The sequence below is a fragment of the Melospiza melodia genome, chromosome 10 (assembly GCF_035770615.1).
Source record: "Melospiza melodia melodia isolate bMelMel2 chromosome 10, bMelMel2.pri, whole genome shotgun sequence".
In the NCBI taxonomy this organism is placed as follows: domain Eukaryota; kingdom Metazoa; phylum Chordata; class Aves; order Passeriformes; family Passerellidae; genus Melospiza; species Melospiza melodia.
Window position 1 is genome coordinate 12,019,568 of NC_086203.1, and position 15,396 is coordinate 12,034,963.

At 49.1% G+C, this 15,396-nt stretch overlaps 1 protein-coding gene across 4 annotated transcripts; it reads right to left on the reverse strand.

Moving 5' to 3' along the window:
- Window positions 1-907: 907 nt before the first annotated feature.
- Window positions 908-10,377, reverse strand: CNBP (CCHC-type zinc finger nucleic acid binding protein). Of its 4 annotated transcripts, none has more exons than XM_063164388.1 (5): window positions 10,270-10,377; window positions 4,151-4,270; window positions 3,190-3,282; window positions 2,814-3,015; window positions 908-1,970 (listed from the first exon to the last, which is right to left on the reverse strand). In XM_063164388.1, the coding sequence occupies exons 2-5, from the start codon at window positions 4,251-4,253 to the stop codon at window positions 1,853-1,855; spliced, it is 516 nt and encodes a 171-aa protein (XP_063020458.1). In that variant the 5' UTR covers window positions 4,254-4,270; window positions 10,270-10,377; the 3' UTR covers window positions 908-1,852. The 4 variants fall into 4 exon arrangements, with proteins under 4 accessions (XP_063020458.1, XP_063020457.1, XP_063020456.1 ...); XM_063164387.1 differs by having other exon boundaries at window positions 2,814-3,012; window positions 3,190-3,285; XM_063164386.1 differs by having other exon boundaries at window positions 3,190-3,285.
- Window positions 10,378-15,396: the final 5,019 nt, after the last annotated feature.

The following is a 15,396-nucleotide window of genomic DNA, read 5'->3' on the forward strand; positions in this document are numbered from 1 at the left end:
CCTAGTTTGTGTTCCTCAGCTTTTAAATCTTGTTCTGATTGTATATAGATTTTATTAGAGGAAAACACCACTTTGTAGCTGTCATTGAAGTCCCAAAGACTCCCATGTCGTTGTAATCAGCTAAGTCCAAGCTTTACTGCTGTTTAACAAAGATAATTGTGTGCAAAGACTGAACTTGTCCCAACCTAGCAGGCTGAACCACCATGTGCTATCTGCACTACCCCAGGAGAATGCAGACATTTCACTGCTGCTTCCAAAATCACCAGGAATGCTCCCCTGACAGTAACTGTAATGATACCAGAGGTACAAGTGGCAGTGCCAATTCAGCTGTCTCCAGCACAGATGCCAGTCTGGCACTTCTCCTGCAGGACAGACAGCACAGCCCCCACAGCCCTTGGGACTGGAAAGGAAAACCTTTAGAGTGACAATTTGAGCATGAGTGCAGCACACTGCAGATTCCAGGGGAGCTGCCAGAGCTGAGCACAGGCAGCAGCTCAGACACTCCAGGCACAGCCCAGTCCTCACGCCAGGTGTGAGCAGCCCCTTCTGCAGCAGCCTCAGGGTGAAGCCCTGCCCAGCCCAGAGCCCTGCACGCTGACTTTCCTGAGGGCATGTGAAGAGCCTCTCTTTATCAGCTCCTTCCTGGTCACTGACCCCTGTGAACCAGCACAGGGGCAGGCCAAGTGCAGAGGCTTTAGGTTCTCAGTGCCACTATGGCAGCTCAAACACCACTCTGACCTACTCAGAGTTTGGAACTGCACCTCCAGCAACCCCTCCTTCAGTGGCTTTTCCATTAAATGCTTGAAGTGCCTCAGCACAGATGTATTCAGCCCCCATCCAGCCCCACTCCCATGAACATGTGCAGACAGGACCTCAACATGAGACAGCAGAAAAGAAAAGGCCAAGCTGAACCTCCACATACCCCTTTTAATATGTTGTTTTGCACTGTGTACAGGAAAACCAAAAATAAACAAAAGGAACTTTAGCCAAACTCCCCTTCCTCCTCCAGCTTTATTGATAGTTAAAATTACATTTTCTATGTTCTAGGACTTCAATTGCTCTTACCATCTTACTTTAAAAACCGATTACAAGCAAATGAAACTCAGTTGTCTAAGTGATATAGTATACAAAAATAACATCTTGATTTCTGTGAAAATGCATTTATTTGCAACTCCTGAATAGCTCCAAATTGTTTATGCTATGAGCACTGATGTCTGGGTTTCAGATTGACTTTGAGATATTTATTCAAAAGCTTCCCATTGCGTTCTGTATCTCCAACATTAACATTCACTGACTGAATTACTGTTACTTTTAGATTTATTTCAGATTTCTCTCTCTCTCTCATGGCCATTAACAGGCATTGCATCTTGTTTGTTTACTCCCACTCAGCTATATGCTCTAGGTAGGGCCTGATGCAGATATCACTTGGTGTTAACAGCTACTGAGGTCAGACAATCCAAGGCCATTGTAATAAAATAAAAGTTATGAGGAAGTTTAGACACTTCCAGAATTTCATTCCTCCTGCATAGGATCACTTCCCTGTAACCCAGAGAGGGTTTTTGCTGGTCTGACTCAACTCTTCCCACTCATCAATCCCTATTCACCAGTGGCACGGAAAGGGGGTTCTTTAACAAAGCATTATACATAACACCTCTACCAAACTAAACATAAACATTTTTGTAGTTAAATGCAGAAAGTTGATTTTTCCACCCCTTTCCTCCTTTTACACGGCAAGTAAAGCTCACTGGCCTGGGAGTAGCCTCTATCTGCCAACCTTTGGCCAGTGAAGAGGATTCAGAGAAAAATAATACAACCATCAATCAGAAAAAGGAGGGGCGACAAAGGAAAATAATTAGGCTGTAGCTTCAATTGTGCATTCCCGTGCAAGGTGCCCTGACTCGCCGCAGCGGTAGCAGTTGACTTCGCTGGTCTTGCTGCAGTTGATGGCTACATGGCCAGTTTCACCACACCTGCAAGAGCAAAGGTTCTGTCAGAGCAGCCACAACACCCACAGGAGCAATCCTGCTCTGCCCAGGACACTGTCTACTTCAGCTTCATGCAAGCCTAGTCCTGCATTCAGGGCTTCTGTTCCACAGTTCTCTGACATGAAGCAAGTTTGTCCTCAGCAGAGCCATCAGCTGCTCCCAAATGATCAACGCCCATTAATCACTGGATGTGCCACAATCACTGCACATCAGCTTGCTGTGTTGGCAGGGTTTTTCCCAATTGTGTCCTGGGCTTTGCCTGTTCCCAATGCTTATGCTTGCAGTTTAGCCTTGCTTTGAGAATAATTAGTTTTAACTCAAATACACCATGTTCTCTCTCCTTCCTCCACAGAAGGGAATGTTGGTGGGGGTGAAGAATACTGCTCTCAGGAACTTGCTGTTTCTGGTATATACTGCATTCAAAAACCAGACAACACTCCAAAGAAGATGGCATTTCAAACCAATTTAACACCCACTTCTATTCACTGTTCCCATAAGCAAAGCATCCTCAGTGTGCTCCTGCAGGGGCTGGCTGTGCCAGTCAGCTGGGCAGTACAGCTGGGGTTTGTTAGCTCTGGCAGAAGACACAGAGTGCCTACCTCTGCTACAGCCAAGTGCCTCCTGCCACCTTCTGCAGCAGGACTCAACCCTTTCTGCACAGCTCCAGTGACTGAGCACCTGCACTGGGTGGCCATCTAGAGAAACAGCATGGAATCTGTACTCCGCCTTGCTAACAGGTGTTTAAGCCTTAGCTCTGAACAACAGTGGGACACAGAACACATCCAGCCCAAGAGGTACATCCCACAGCTGCCTCCTGTCAGTCCTTACCTATAGCATTTCACTTTGGTGCAGTCTTTTTGAATGTGCCCAAACTCTCCACAAGAATAGCACTTCTGCTCGTCTGCGTGGTCGCAGTCGCGGGCCAGGTGGCCGGGCTTGCCACAGTTGTAGCAGCACTGCTCCCTCTCCCTCTTGGGCTCCTTGCAGTCCTTCGCAATGTGGCCACCTCTACCGCAGTTATAGCAGGCTTCCACAATAAGAAAAACATACCAAACAAGACTATAAAACCTTGGTAGCACGAGGGGCAGCGTGCTGGGAACGGGGCACGTGCGCTGCTTGCTCCCAGGGAAGCCCAGCACCCTTCTCCTCAGCCCCAGAGCCCTGCCTGTGGCACTGAAGAGGTGGAATATTTAGTGATACTTACCATCCTCCTGAAGGTCACAGTCCTTGGCAAGATGGCCAGACTCACCACAGCGGTAACAGATATCCGGCAGAGACGAGGACATGAACTGGAAGCCTGCTTGAAATTGGTAAAAGAACAAAACCAGGAGTAAGTATTACATTCAGAATACTTTTAAGAATCAATCACAAACTGAACTGACAAGTTTGCTTCACTCTCAGAGCCCCCAGCCAAACTCTTAGGTAGAGGCAATTTTCCTGGTTCTTATTACCAATGAGATTCTGAGCTTCTTCACTGGGGTGTGGCAGAGGCTGGCACTGCACAGAGCAGCAGCTGGAGCTCTGCTGTGCACACAAACACAGAGCCCAGTGTTGTGGTGTGCTGTGATGTCCCATTTTGGCCTTCCAGGTCACTTTCCCAGGTGTGCCTATACTCTCTCCCTTCCCCCTTGCCCCCATGCTGAGTGAGTCCTGTCAATCAGGCTGAACATTCCAGCAAGGCGTCGTGTGGTTGGTCAAGTTCAAAGGATGCCCCCATGCCCAGAGGTCATTGGCCTGTCTGGGTGTCATCTTCCCCTGAGACCCTGCCCCTCTCACCTGGTTGGTGGCTCACCTGTACCTCCCCTCCCCTGTCCCTGAGCTTAAAAACGTGATCAGACCATGCGGGGGGATTCTGTTGGAGCAGTTGCTCACGTTCAGACCTCTGTAACCATGGAATAAACCTCTGGACATTAAACCCTCCAGCAGAATCCATCCTTTTTCTCTTCACCATCGCCTGAAGCTATTCCTCCTGAGGTAAACGGGGTTCCTACCAAGCCTGGACTTGTTCAGTGCCCAGCTGCAATATCCAGCAAGCCAAGGTGTCTCTGGGGTGACACACCGCAGTTGCTGCCTTTGGCCCAGCAGCGAGGGTCAGACCGGCCCAGGCACAATCTAACTGGGAATATCGGGAGCCTTTTTTCCAATAGCCCAGCCCCTGCACTCACCTCTGCCACGGCTCCTCATGCCACGGCCACGGCCCATCCCAGTGGGGCACTCCCGGGCCCAGTGCCCAGTACGGCCACACTTGAAGCACTCGTTGCTGCTCATGGCTGCAGATCACCTGTCTGAACAAGAAGGACATTTCTGAGCACCTCCTGCTCCCCCAGCCCAAGGCCACGTTAAAATGAGACATTCAGAGGCTCCCCAGCCCCTCAGCAAAGGCACTGCAAACCATACAGGACTCCCAGCTAAGCCAGTACTTTCCTGTACAGTATCTGATCATGATCACTGAAACCACTGCAGAGGATACAAGTTTGCCTCCACTTTGCTTTGAGTAAGACAGCTTTGAACAGACAATTTGCTAGGTAACTTTTCCTCTAAGTGTTTTGTAGCCACCCTTTACTGCAAGAAATTCCAAAATATTCAGGGAGAGGGAAAAAGAGAAGGAAATCCCTTTAACTATTGTAGTAGCAGCCTTAATATCATAATCTCTTTCAGTAAAGCACCTTCTTACTTGTTGCTCAGAGTTAAAACTCAAAAGCCAGAAACTTAATCTCTACAAGTTATTTCCTCTTGGTAGTTGTTACATTTTCTCTCGAAGGATCTGCCTGGCAGCTACTGCCTTTACTACTGACTGGAAGCCAAGAATGGGCAGTATTAAACCTAAAGCATTCAAAAGCCCTTTAGCTTCACATTTGAAGACTTTAGGTCTTTTCTGACCTAAACAGCAGTTTAACTCTGAAAAGCAAAACTACAACTTGTAATTAACCTTTAGCTCAGGATGCATATTCCACTCCAGGTATACGCAAAAGAAAATGTTTTAAGATGTTAAGACAACAGATAGTTGCTAACTATGGAGAAGGCTAACTGGGCAAAACATCCCTAGAATGCTCTGGAAGCATCAGACAGGCAGTTCTGAGAGCCCACACTGGGAATGGAGCATGAGCAGAGTCAGCCTGCACAACCCCAATGGACAGGGCAGTCCCAGACTGTGCTCACACTGCCTCACCTCCCCTGAGCTGCAGGACACTCACACAACACCTCCAGAGCCAGAAAAGAACAAGGAAGTTACACATTTAAACTCTTTTTTAAAACGTGCTTGAAGACAAGTTTAAAGTACACTGGTTTAAAAATATGCATGTCAAGCTTTGTTTTGATGAAGTCTCCTGAAGTTTAATACCTCACATACCCTCTCCCTACTCTTTATTCTTTACCCAACAGAAGCAGAATCATTATCTGGCATCTTTCACGGTTTACCTGTTTCCCCTTCAAGGTAATCCCCCTGTAACCCTGCAGTTTATTCATGGTACAGAATGATTCCCCTCCTCCCAGACCTCCAGCATCCCAGATTACAGGAACTCCCACAAGCTGAGTCTTGAAGAAAGCCACTACAGGAGCTTTCTTCACTCCAGCAGGAACCAGAATTAGCTCTTAAATATAGAGTGTGCATCTAAACACAAACTGCCATTTAGCTATTTCCAAAGTATTTAGTGTGGCTTTTTATCCATCCTCCCTCAAAACTGTTCCTCTCTCTGATGGTCTTCTGTACAGAAATGGTCATTCCAACCACAGTAAATGGTGAGAATTAAAAATACAAGTGGTCCATACTCTAGCATGTCATCTCTGTAACCCCACATCTAACTTCTAGCTGGACTAGATGATAGATTTTGCCCTTAAAATGAAAGATGGCCAGTTTAGGAGTGAAAAGCTGCAAGAAGACCACAGACACATCTGAACAAAGTTAAAACTGGTTGTTGGAGCACCTAGAGAGATTCACTCGATTTCACACACACAGCTCAGCGCTGAGGATTTGCAGCGCCCCCTGAGGGCAGCCCGGCTGAGCTCTGCCCGTGCGCTGGCAGCACTGGCACTCCCGGCCTTTGGTTATCCCTGCTGGCATAGCAACCGTGTCGGCACTGCACAACAGGAAAACACAGCGCGGCACACAGCGCTGCTGCTGCTCATCTGCAACAGGGCCAGGATGGGGTCTCTGAATTTTAAATATATATATATCCTTCATTACAACAGTCCTCACATTAAAGCATTATCAAACTGCAACACAAAATCTATCAAAAAGAACAAAACAGCAGGCACCAGCTGTAAGAGACCTGCAGCACAAGTGAGGAGGCTTCACTCCCAAGCGTGAATCCAAGACTCCAGCAGGAGGTGACAGGACTGGGAGCTGCTGGCAGTGCCCCACAGGAAGCACTGACAGACCCAGCCAGGTTAACACAGGGTGAAAGGTAAATGTGTGACAGGTGAGCCAGAGTGCTCCAGATCCACACTGGGGCTTTCACACCGAGATCAATGGCAGCCTACAGCCAGTCTGTCCCTCTGCCAGTGCAGGAGGGACAAGAGCTCACTCCTCACTGCCCCAAAGGAATGCCAATACACAAGTTCTACATCTGATTCAGAGGTTTTTCCTTTTTAACTGCCCCTTCAAAGAGAAAACCTCAAGTTTCTCTGTCTCTGCTATACAGCAAATTGGTAAAGATTACACAAACTGAAGCAGAAATCCAAAGTCAAACTCCAGTCTCTGTGCAAGGATCCTTCCAGCCCGAGATTCATTTAAACACCTCTATCCTCAGAGCCCCTGTGCCCACCCTGAGCTCACAGCAGTGCAAGGTTACAGCTGCCATACAAATGTGATTACAGACATGCTGCCTCATCCTCAGAGCCCTTAAACACATCCAAAGGGTTTGCCTGCAGTTTCTCTCCACTATATTTCCATGTTAAACTTCTGCATCCTCCTGTAAAGGGTCTGGAACTGCAAATGGATTTACCAGTGAGAGGTGGCTGCAGCTGACACTGCTTTCATCTGCCTGCATCCAACCAAGCCTCACAGGACAGAACTGCCCACCAGTGTGAACTGCAGTAATTCAGTTTGCAGAGAAAGCCAAGAGCCACCTTCAAGGAGCAGCATCCAGAAAAGGCTGGTTCAGAAGACAAGCCCTTAAATGGAGAGCCTCCAAGCACTCTGGACACCATTACAGTTTTCAGTTACTTCCAAGAGAAAAAAATGAGCACAGTAAAACCACCCAAGTTCAAACACTTCTGTTAGTCAATACCCCTCCATTCTGTCATCACAGGCAAGTTTCCAGCAGCTCCTTTATCTATCAAGGCCACCTTAAGCAAGCCTTCTGTAAGAGAGCTACCTACCTAAGTCTTCTTGGAAAGTTTTCAGTCCCAGCTCTCACTGTTTTGCAGAGCTCAGATGTGTTACACAAAGCAGCCTGTCCTGTCTGTCCATGTGTCATCGTCCCCTCCCTTCTTACATAGCAGAACCAGATTTTTACCTCACCAGGGCAGGAAAAGTGGTAATGGCAAAGAAATTACAACTTCAGCCTCATCTGGCATTTCTGAGACAGGTCAAATACACAAGGCACTGCCTCCTGGATTAGCTCCCAAAACTCCCCCAGAAACTCAGGTCTAGTTGTGCTTTCTCACCTCAAACCTTGCCTTTCTAGAGAAGGCAGAAAGCAGTTATTTAACTCCTCCTAAAGACCTCTGAAACTGCAGCTGGAAGCTGAAACATTATTAAGAGTGAATTTTAGACCTTGTTCTGTGTGGTGGCCATACAGGGACTGATGACAGAGATCCCTGTGGCACCACAGCACTTTCCTAGGACACAGCTGAAGTTTTTCAGTGCAACTTGAGCACCAAACTTTAAGTGGGAGTTTCTTGATAATTCTCCTAGTTGTAGGAGACACCTCAGACACAAGAAGTTTCCTGTCTCATACTCTGTTTTTCTGTGGCTTTGCAGTTAATACATATTCAAGACTCTCAGAACAGGAGAGGTGCTAATGATCTCCAGCCTTCAAGCATGAGATTCAGCAATATTCAGCTCTGTTTTAGCAGCCCCTTCAGACCTGATGATGTAAAACACTGCCACAAAGCTCCACTGTAACACTCCTCATTTTACATGGCTTTTAACCTAGATGCCCTCCAAAGAAGTTGTTTTAACAAATTTAACTACAATACAACTAACTTGGGCTCTTCATAGTGAAAAGGAAGCTGAGCTGCACCTCTGGGATTACTCAGGATCCAACAGAACAGGGGCAATTCTCTTCACTCCAGTGCCTCGTGTGCCCTACAAACAGCACCTGCAACCAGCAGGACTTCACTCCTTCAGTCACAGAGCAGAGACAGCCCCTGCTCCAGCACAGGCACCCTGGGGAAACCGGCAGGGCCCTCCCGGGCTGCTGTGAGCAACCCACAGCACCACACCTGAGCTGGACAGGCAGAGCCCGGTGATGAAACCCCAAGGTGACAGGAAGCACAGCCCTGCTGTCCTCTGGAGCACTGAACAGGCACAAAGGCCTGCTAATCACAAGCTAGCATTCCGTTTCAAAAGAGAAGTCAAGGCATGACTCATTTTACAAGAAATACCACCTGGGAGTTTTTATTTCCTAAGCAACGCGTTGTAAGAATTCCTGGACACAGCACTGTGACCAAAGCCATCGTAGTTAGCAGTTTATTTCCACACTGTAACCTGAAAAGCTGCAACAGCAAAGTGATGCTCCTGTCTCCCTCTTCTGCTCTCACTAAAACAAGATACAAAATGAAGTATTCTGATCAGTAGGTAACAACACCCCAGTTCTGGAATAAACTAGTCTGAAAACTCAAGGAAAGCTGCCGATGTGAAAAGCTAATCCCTCTGCTCCATTCAGGAGCCCTCAGTTCATGTCACAGCCAGGCTGAGCCAGGACTGCTGAACATTAACTCAGACTCAAGAGGGGACAGAAACCAGGCCAAAAGGACATCATGACTCCACTTAGACAAGTAATTCTGAGATATCTCTGTTGACACAAACAAGAAAGAGAACAAAAGTTCATCAAGGAGTGACTCACTAGCACTTTCTGCCTATCCATACTAGTTGATATGGAAAGGGCTAGACCCTATTGAACAAATATGCACATTTTACCATCTTCCCCTTTAATTTTTATGTCTATCTGTATGAAATCTTAAATTTAAACACCACGAGCAACATGTGAGACTTTAAACACAACATCCAGCCCAGACATTAACAAAGTTAGTTGAAATGGCAGGTTAAACCTGTAACTCTCAGGACCGTTGCACAGCTCTAGTGAACCTATTCAACCTTTTCCCTTTGAGGACGGATGCAGGATTGCTACTCCAGGCAAGTGTGCACTGAAGGAGGAAACGCGGGCTGGGCAACCCCAATGCTGCGTGGCGATGGGATCACGTTGAGCGCGCACAGGAAACCAGAACTCACTATTAAATTTAATAAACGCTGTGACAATGCCGGCTCCTCAATGACTAACAGCGGTTACTTGAGAACCACGCCAGACAGGAACTCGAATAAAAGGCCGCCCCGCAGCCCGCGATCTGCAGATGGCACGGACTATTTTTCCTATCCATTTATAGGTCGCATTTGGATTTAGAGCAGGCCACCATCCGTGCCTGTGGCAGGAGCGAACAGTTGCGACACCTCGACCCTCCGCTCTCCGGCAGCGCCCCACACGTGGGCAACCACGTGGTGCGCGGGCCGCGGCCCCGCCGACGGGACTTCAGCGGGGATTCAAAATTATATTTAAAAAAAAAAAAAACAAGAAAAATAATTTAGTGAAGAAAATATTTCGTTCCAGCCCGTTCTCCGCAGCCCCCAAACTCATAGGACGATCTTTCCCCAAACTCGCTGGCTCACGGGCGGCCCGGCCGGGCCCCTCTCCCCACGGCCACGTGCAGCGCTGCCCCGGCCCCGCCGCCCGCCACCCCCGGCTCCCAGACCGAGCGTGAGGCGCCTGCGGGCCGCGCCCGGGCCGAGCGGAGCGGCTCCCCCCGCGCCCAGCGCCCCGGCCTCCCTCCCCCGAGCGGCGCAGGCTCCCTGGGCGCTCCCGGAACCCAGACCTGACTCACCCGCCGCCGCCCGCCGCCCTCTCCCGGCCCGCGGCCCTCACGGCTCTAGCGGCCCTCACGGCCTGCCCAGTGCGCCGCAGGGCCGGGAATGGCGCCGGCGCCCGCCCGGCCGGACTTTCCCGCGCGCTAGGCCGGAGTGCGCCAGCGCCATCGCCGTCCCGCGCGGTGCTCTCGCTGCCGCCTCGGGGCCCCGCGGGACCCCCGGGCGCTCCCCTGCGGTTCCCTCGCGGCCCCCCGGCGGTACCTGCGGTCCGGTTCCCCGCAGCCGCGGCCCCCGCACGACTCAGCTCCGCTCGCCCGCTCGGCCCCACCGGTCCCGCTGCCTGCGCCACACGCGGTGTGCACACGGCCCGTCGGCTCACCCCGCCCCGCCGCTGTGCGCACGGCTCGCCGGAGCCCGCTCGGCCAATGGGAGCAGAGCGGCGCTGCGGAGCGGCCAATGGGAGCGGCGGACGGGGACGCCCAACCGTGGCGGCCGGAGGGTGGGCGGGGCGTGCGTCCCGCGCGCTGGCCGGGGGCGGGCGGGGAGGCCATGGCGGCGCTCGGTGCGCGCTGCGTCCCCGTGACTCACCGCCCGTTTCTCCCCGCGCCGCGCACAGCGCAGCCCCGGCGCAGCGCAGCCCCGGCAGTGGCGGTGGCGCATACACTCATGTAGCTGGCGGGAGCGTTGGAGCCCTTGCCCGTCTCACTCCCTGCCTGTCTGCCCGGTCTGGCCTAGTCACTCCGCTCCGCGCGGCGACTCCATGTTGTACCGGGGAGCCGCACCGATTCCCGTCCCGAGCCGGGCAGCCCAACGCCTCCAGCGGGAAACCCCGCGCGCCCCAGCGAGACCTGCCCGACACTTGCCGCCTCCCCGTCCCCCGACAGACTCCCCTAGCTGGGACTCCCTCAAACTTCCGTCCCGCTGCCCGGACACCGCCAGGCGCCGGTGCCGCGCTCGGCAGAGCCCGCGGGGCTGGAGGGGCCCTGGGGGGGCGGCTCGGGGCAGCGGGCAGCGGGCAGCGGCCGCATCCCGCCCTCAGCCGGCCCTCAGGCGCCGCCGCCATCTTGGCGGGGCGCGGGCGCCGCCGCGGCGCAGGAAATGGAGGACGCGGGGCCGGGAGGGCTCCGGGGCTCCCTCAGCGCTGAGGGCTCCGCTCGGGCACCGCCACAGCCCAGACCCTGCGGGGGAAAGTTCTTCGAGTCGCTGAGCAGGATTTGCTCTCAGCCTCTATGCGTACGCAAAGCTCAGAAGTAACGTTAGCGCTTAGTTCAGCGTTGTGAGGATGTTTCACATAAATCATCTCCCTTTTGCCGGGGAACTTTATAAATTATTTTAGGCTAGTTATTGCCCCAAACTGCACTCCTGCGTGGATAGTGCATCAAGTACAACGCACCGGCGTTACCCACAATTTGTCATCATTTTGTTTAAATGTCTTTCTCTTCCTGCTCGTCAGGTACAAGAAACCCCCACAGAGCCCCGGGCTCAGGGATGAAATGTGTGAGAGGCAGATCTGGAGACGCTTTGGATTGACCTTTCCTCATGCTGTAAATCTAATATTATAGCACTGTTAAGTTTCTTTAATTAGACTATGAGTAACAACGTGTGTCTCTTCCTCCCTGTTAAGTGCAGCTCATTTAAGATGGACTTGGGTTCATTTGTGTTTTGAGTGCTGTGCCTGTGTGGTGTGGTTTGTAACATGTATTTTCTACAGAACTAAGAACTAAACCCATCCCAAGTTTTGGAAAGGGATGAGCCTCAGTAAAACATCAGTGTTGCCAGCGGACTCTGAACTCGTAATAACATTTTCCCCAGTAAAGCATTTCTTCCCATTAATTACTTTTTAAATCTCTACTGTCATAGTCCTAGTCCAGCATAATTTTCATGGCTTTTGGTTGCCTTGGATACATTACAATCCTGTTCACAAGTAGTCCCACTTTTTGTTTCAATAGATCACTGCAGTTTTCAGGTGATAAAGGGAGGAAAAATATTGTGTGGAGTTAAGGAAGTGCTCAGAGCTAATAAACCATAATTTTTTTCACTGCATGAAAAAAACGAAGCAACAGATCAATGTTACAAAGGCTGAAGAAACAAATCTTATATCATAATTTTATTTTTTTTTTCATAAAATCTTTACTTTTTTTGAAGTCATAAAATGTGGCTTCTCTCTGAGTCTTTGTAAGAGGATTCAGGAATTTCAGACTGACAAACCTCTTGTAATAAAACTTTTCTAACTTTTTCTTGTGTTTTGATGGTTGTACTTCTGGGACTGTCCATGACCCCAGGAAACTCCAAGCTTAATCTTGGTGGCACCTGAGGAGTTACTGTCATAAAAAGTTTTTGTGATTATACAGCTGATAAATTGCCCTGAGCAAATCAAAACTCTTTATCTAAAAGAACTTCAAATCATCCCCTGGACTCTCCCTTGGCTGAAGTGGAAGCAGGGTGCAGCAGTGAGTGGAAATGCTTTGCTCAAGAAGTGTTTCTGCTGGTGACACACCAATTAATCATCCTCCCTAAGTGCACTGCCTCACGTTCAGCTCCAGTGTTCTTACACTGGATATTTTTAGCTTGTTTCATTATAATGGAGGAAATTCTCCCCCAGCAGATAGTAAGAGAGTCTTTCAACAGCATTTAGTTTGTGTACTTGCCTCAAGAAGTAATTTGGCTTGCTGTATCTTCATAAAACTTGTAATTCTTGTTTTGCAGGTTTCTCTTTGATATTTAGGCCAGGGATAATCTTGCAGTTAGAGAACAAAAGTGAGGAGCATGGCATCTATTCCTGGCTCAGTGCTTCCTAGAGAAAACAAAGGAGACAGCAAACAAGGTGGAAGCACAAAGCCTTTGCATTTCTTGCACACAAGGAAAATGCAATTTGATGTCAGGTCAGTGTGTGCCCCAGAAACCCCAAGGCTCCAGAGCAATTTGTGAATAGCTGTGCTCAGAGGAGCTCCAGGCCCTCCCTGCTGAAGGCAGTCTGTTGTTTCAGCAACACATCTCTCCTAACACAGCCCTTGCAAGTATTGGACAAAGAGCCAGATCTTTTTAAGACCAAATAAAACAACAAATCCAAATTTGCAACCCGTGTTGTTGCAGTTTTCCTCAGAGTGGTTGGAGCTGTGGGTAGAGAACTGATGCAGTTGCTGGCTGATTGTGTTTCCTTTTCTTGGGAGTGTGTCTGTGCTAAATTAGCTATATGCAGTCTTCTAGGGCAAAATGAGTCTGGTTGAGGAGAAGCATTCACACTGACTGATTCCAGATGCTTAGTCCATTTTGATTTGTTATAATTAGCTGATGAGATTTCCAATAATTTTTTATTTTGTGCATATAATAACATAAGAGTGATGAGCTAGCTCATGACTGTTGCACTGATATCTACATTTAGAACCAGGCAAAAAGAACTTCCTTTGCTAACTGAGAGCTGCAGCTACACAATCATCTTTCTGTTTCTCTGAAGAGATTGGAGTCAGTTATTCAGGATAAAAGGCCACAAGGTACATGGTACAAGGGGGCCCTGCAGCACAGGTTGGTGTCCCAGGAGAACAGGAACGTAAAAGTGCAGATGAAGTCACCATGAGGCCAACCTGACACAACCAGTGTGGAGAAAGTGTCTCAACCAAATATGCTCTGAAGCACATTCTGGGGACATGGCAGGAACATGCAAACCTCCCTGTGCTGTTCTGTTATTTTTCAAACAGCCTATGGGATAACCTGCTGGCTGCCAGCTGCTTGGGATGCTGGTTTTACCCTGTGCCCACCTTCCTTCCCGGGGTCATTTCCTTTGGTCACAGGGACAGCTCAGCCTGAGCCCAATGCTATGGCTGTTGAGCTGGCAACATGTTAAATAAAAATCCCAGCAGCGTTTGATGTGTTTGTGGCACTGCAAAGACTATTCCTGAGGGTGGCTCTGACACCAAACACCCCCAAATATTTTAGGATAACCTCCAAAACCTGGAGTGCCTGAGGCTCTGTGTTGTGAGAACAGCAGAGATGTTTATGTGCGCAGTGCTGGTGGAGCTCTGATGTGCCTCTGAAGTGGGAGGTTCCACTGAAGGGCAGCTTTGCTCACTCTGCTGCCTTTCTGAGCAGTGCCTGCGGTTATCCCGGACAATGGAGGTGCCGGGATTGTCCCCGGAGTGCGGCTCTCTTATCAGTGGCTGCCCTCGGGCATCTGCCGCAGTCAATCTGCAGCCCCGGCTCCTCCCTTGCTCCAAATGCTTTTCTTTCTCACTGCCCCAGCCACTTGCGCGAGCGATTCCAAACTTTGAGTTTTACTGATGAGGAATCAGTGACCAACAATCTCTCTGCAGTGTTCATTACAAATGCAATAAAAAAAAATATCTATTATTAATTTAACATGATTGGACTCGATAAACCCGGGTGTTCCATGGTGTTGCTGCCACCAGTTGAATGCATGAGGCATTCTGTCTGCTCTGACAGGGCATCTCCTGAGCTGTGGCTCCAGAGGGAGATCAGATCCCACAGCTGTGACCGTGTTCACAGGGGTGCCAGGATGAGGGAAGAGATGAGGATCTGCCTCCATGTTTCAGAAGGATTGATTAATTATTTTATGATATATATTATATTATATTAAAACTATACTAAAGGAATAGAAGCAACGATTTCATCAGAAGGCTGGCTAAGAATAGAATAAGAAAGAATGATAGCAAAGGTTTGTGGCTCAGACAGTCCGAGCCAGCTGACTGTGATTGGCCATTAATTACAAACAACCACATGAGACCAATCCCAGATGCACCTGTTGCATTCCACAGCAGCAGATAATCAATGTTTACATTTTGTTCCTGAGGCCTCCCAGCTTCTCAGGAGAAAAAATCCTAAGGAAAGGATTTTTCATAAAATGTGTCTGTGACACACCACCAAACCTCTTTGCTGCTCAGTCCTGTTGGGCTGGATCTAATGGGTTTTGGAGCCTCCACTTGAGATTAATAACCAGCCCACCTTGTATCAGTGAATATTTGACACTGAGCAACTGTACCTGACCCCAAAGCTTCATCTTGTTGAGGGACCATCCCCCCATGACTGTTCCAGTTGTGAAAAATGTGTATTTTATGATTGGCTTTTTGCAAATATTAAAATGAATATTATATGTGTTGTGTTAGAAAGTGATGCTGTATTAATTCTCTTAAGTAGTGTGGTAAATATAGTTTTAGTTAAAAAAAAGTTAAAATAGAAACTATGCTATGTAAGATACTTTTTTAAAGGAAGGACTCACAGTGAGACAGCAGCCACAGGACACCGAAACCTTTCAGAGAAAAAGAATTTATTGCCCTCTTATCAGAAGGCATGAATTTCTTCCTGCCTTGAAGGCACTGTTGGGATTAAGAGGGAGAAGCTGACAATGACCAGACAGAATCCTGTGTTTGAATGGAA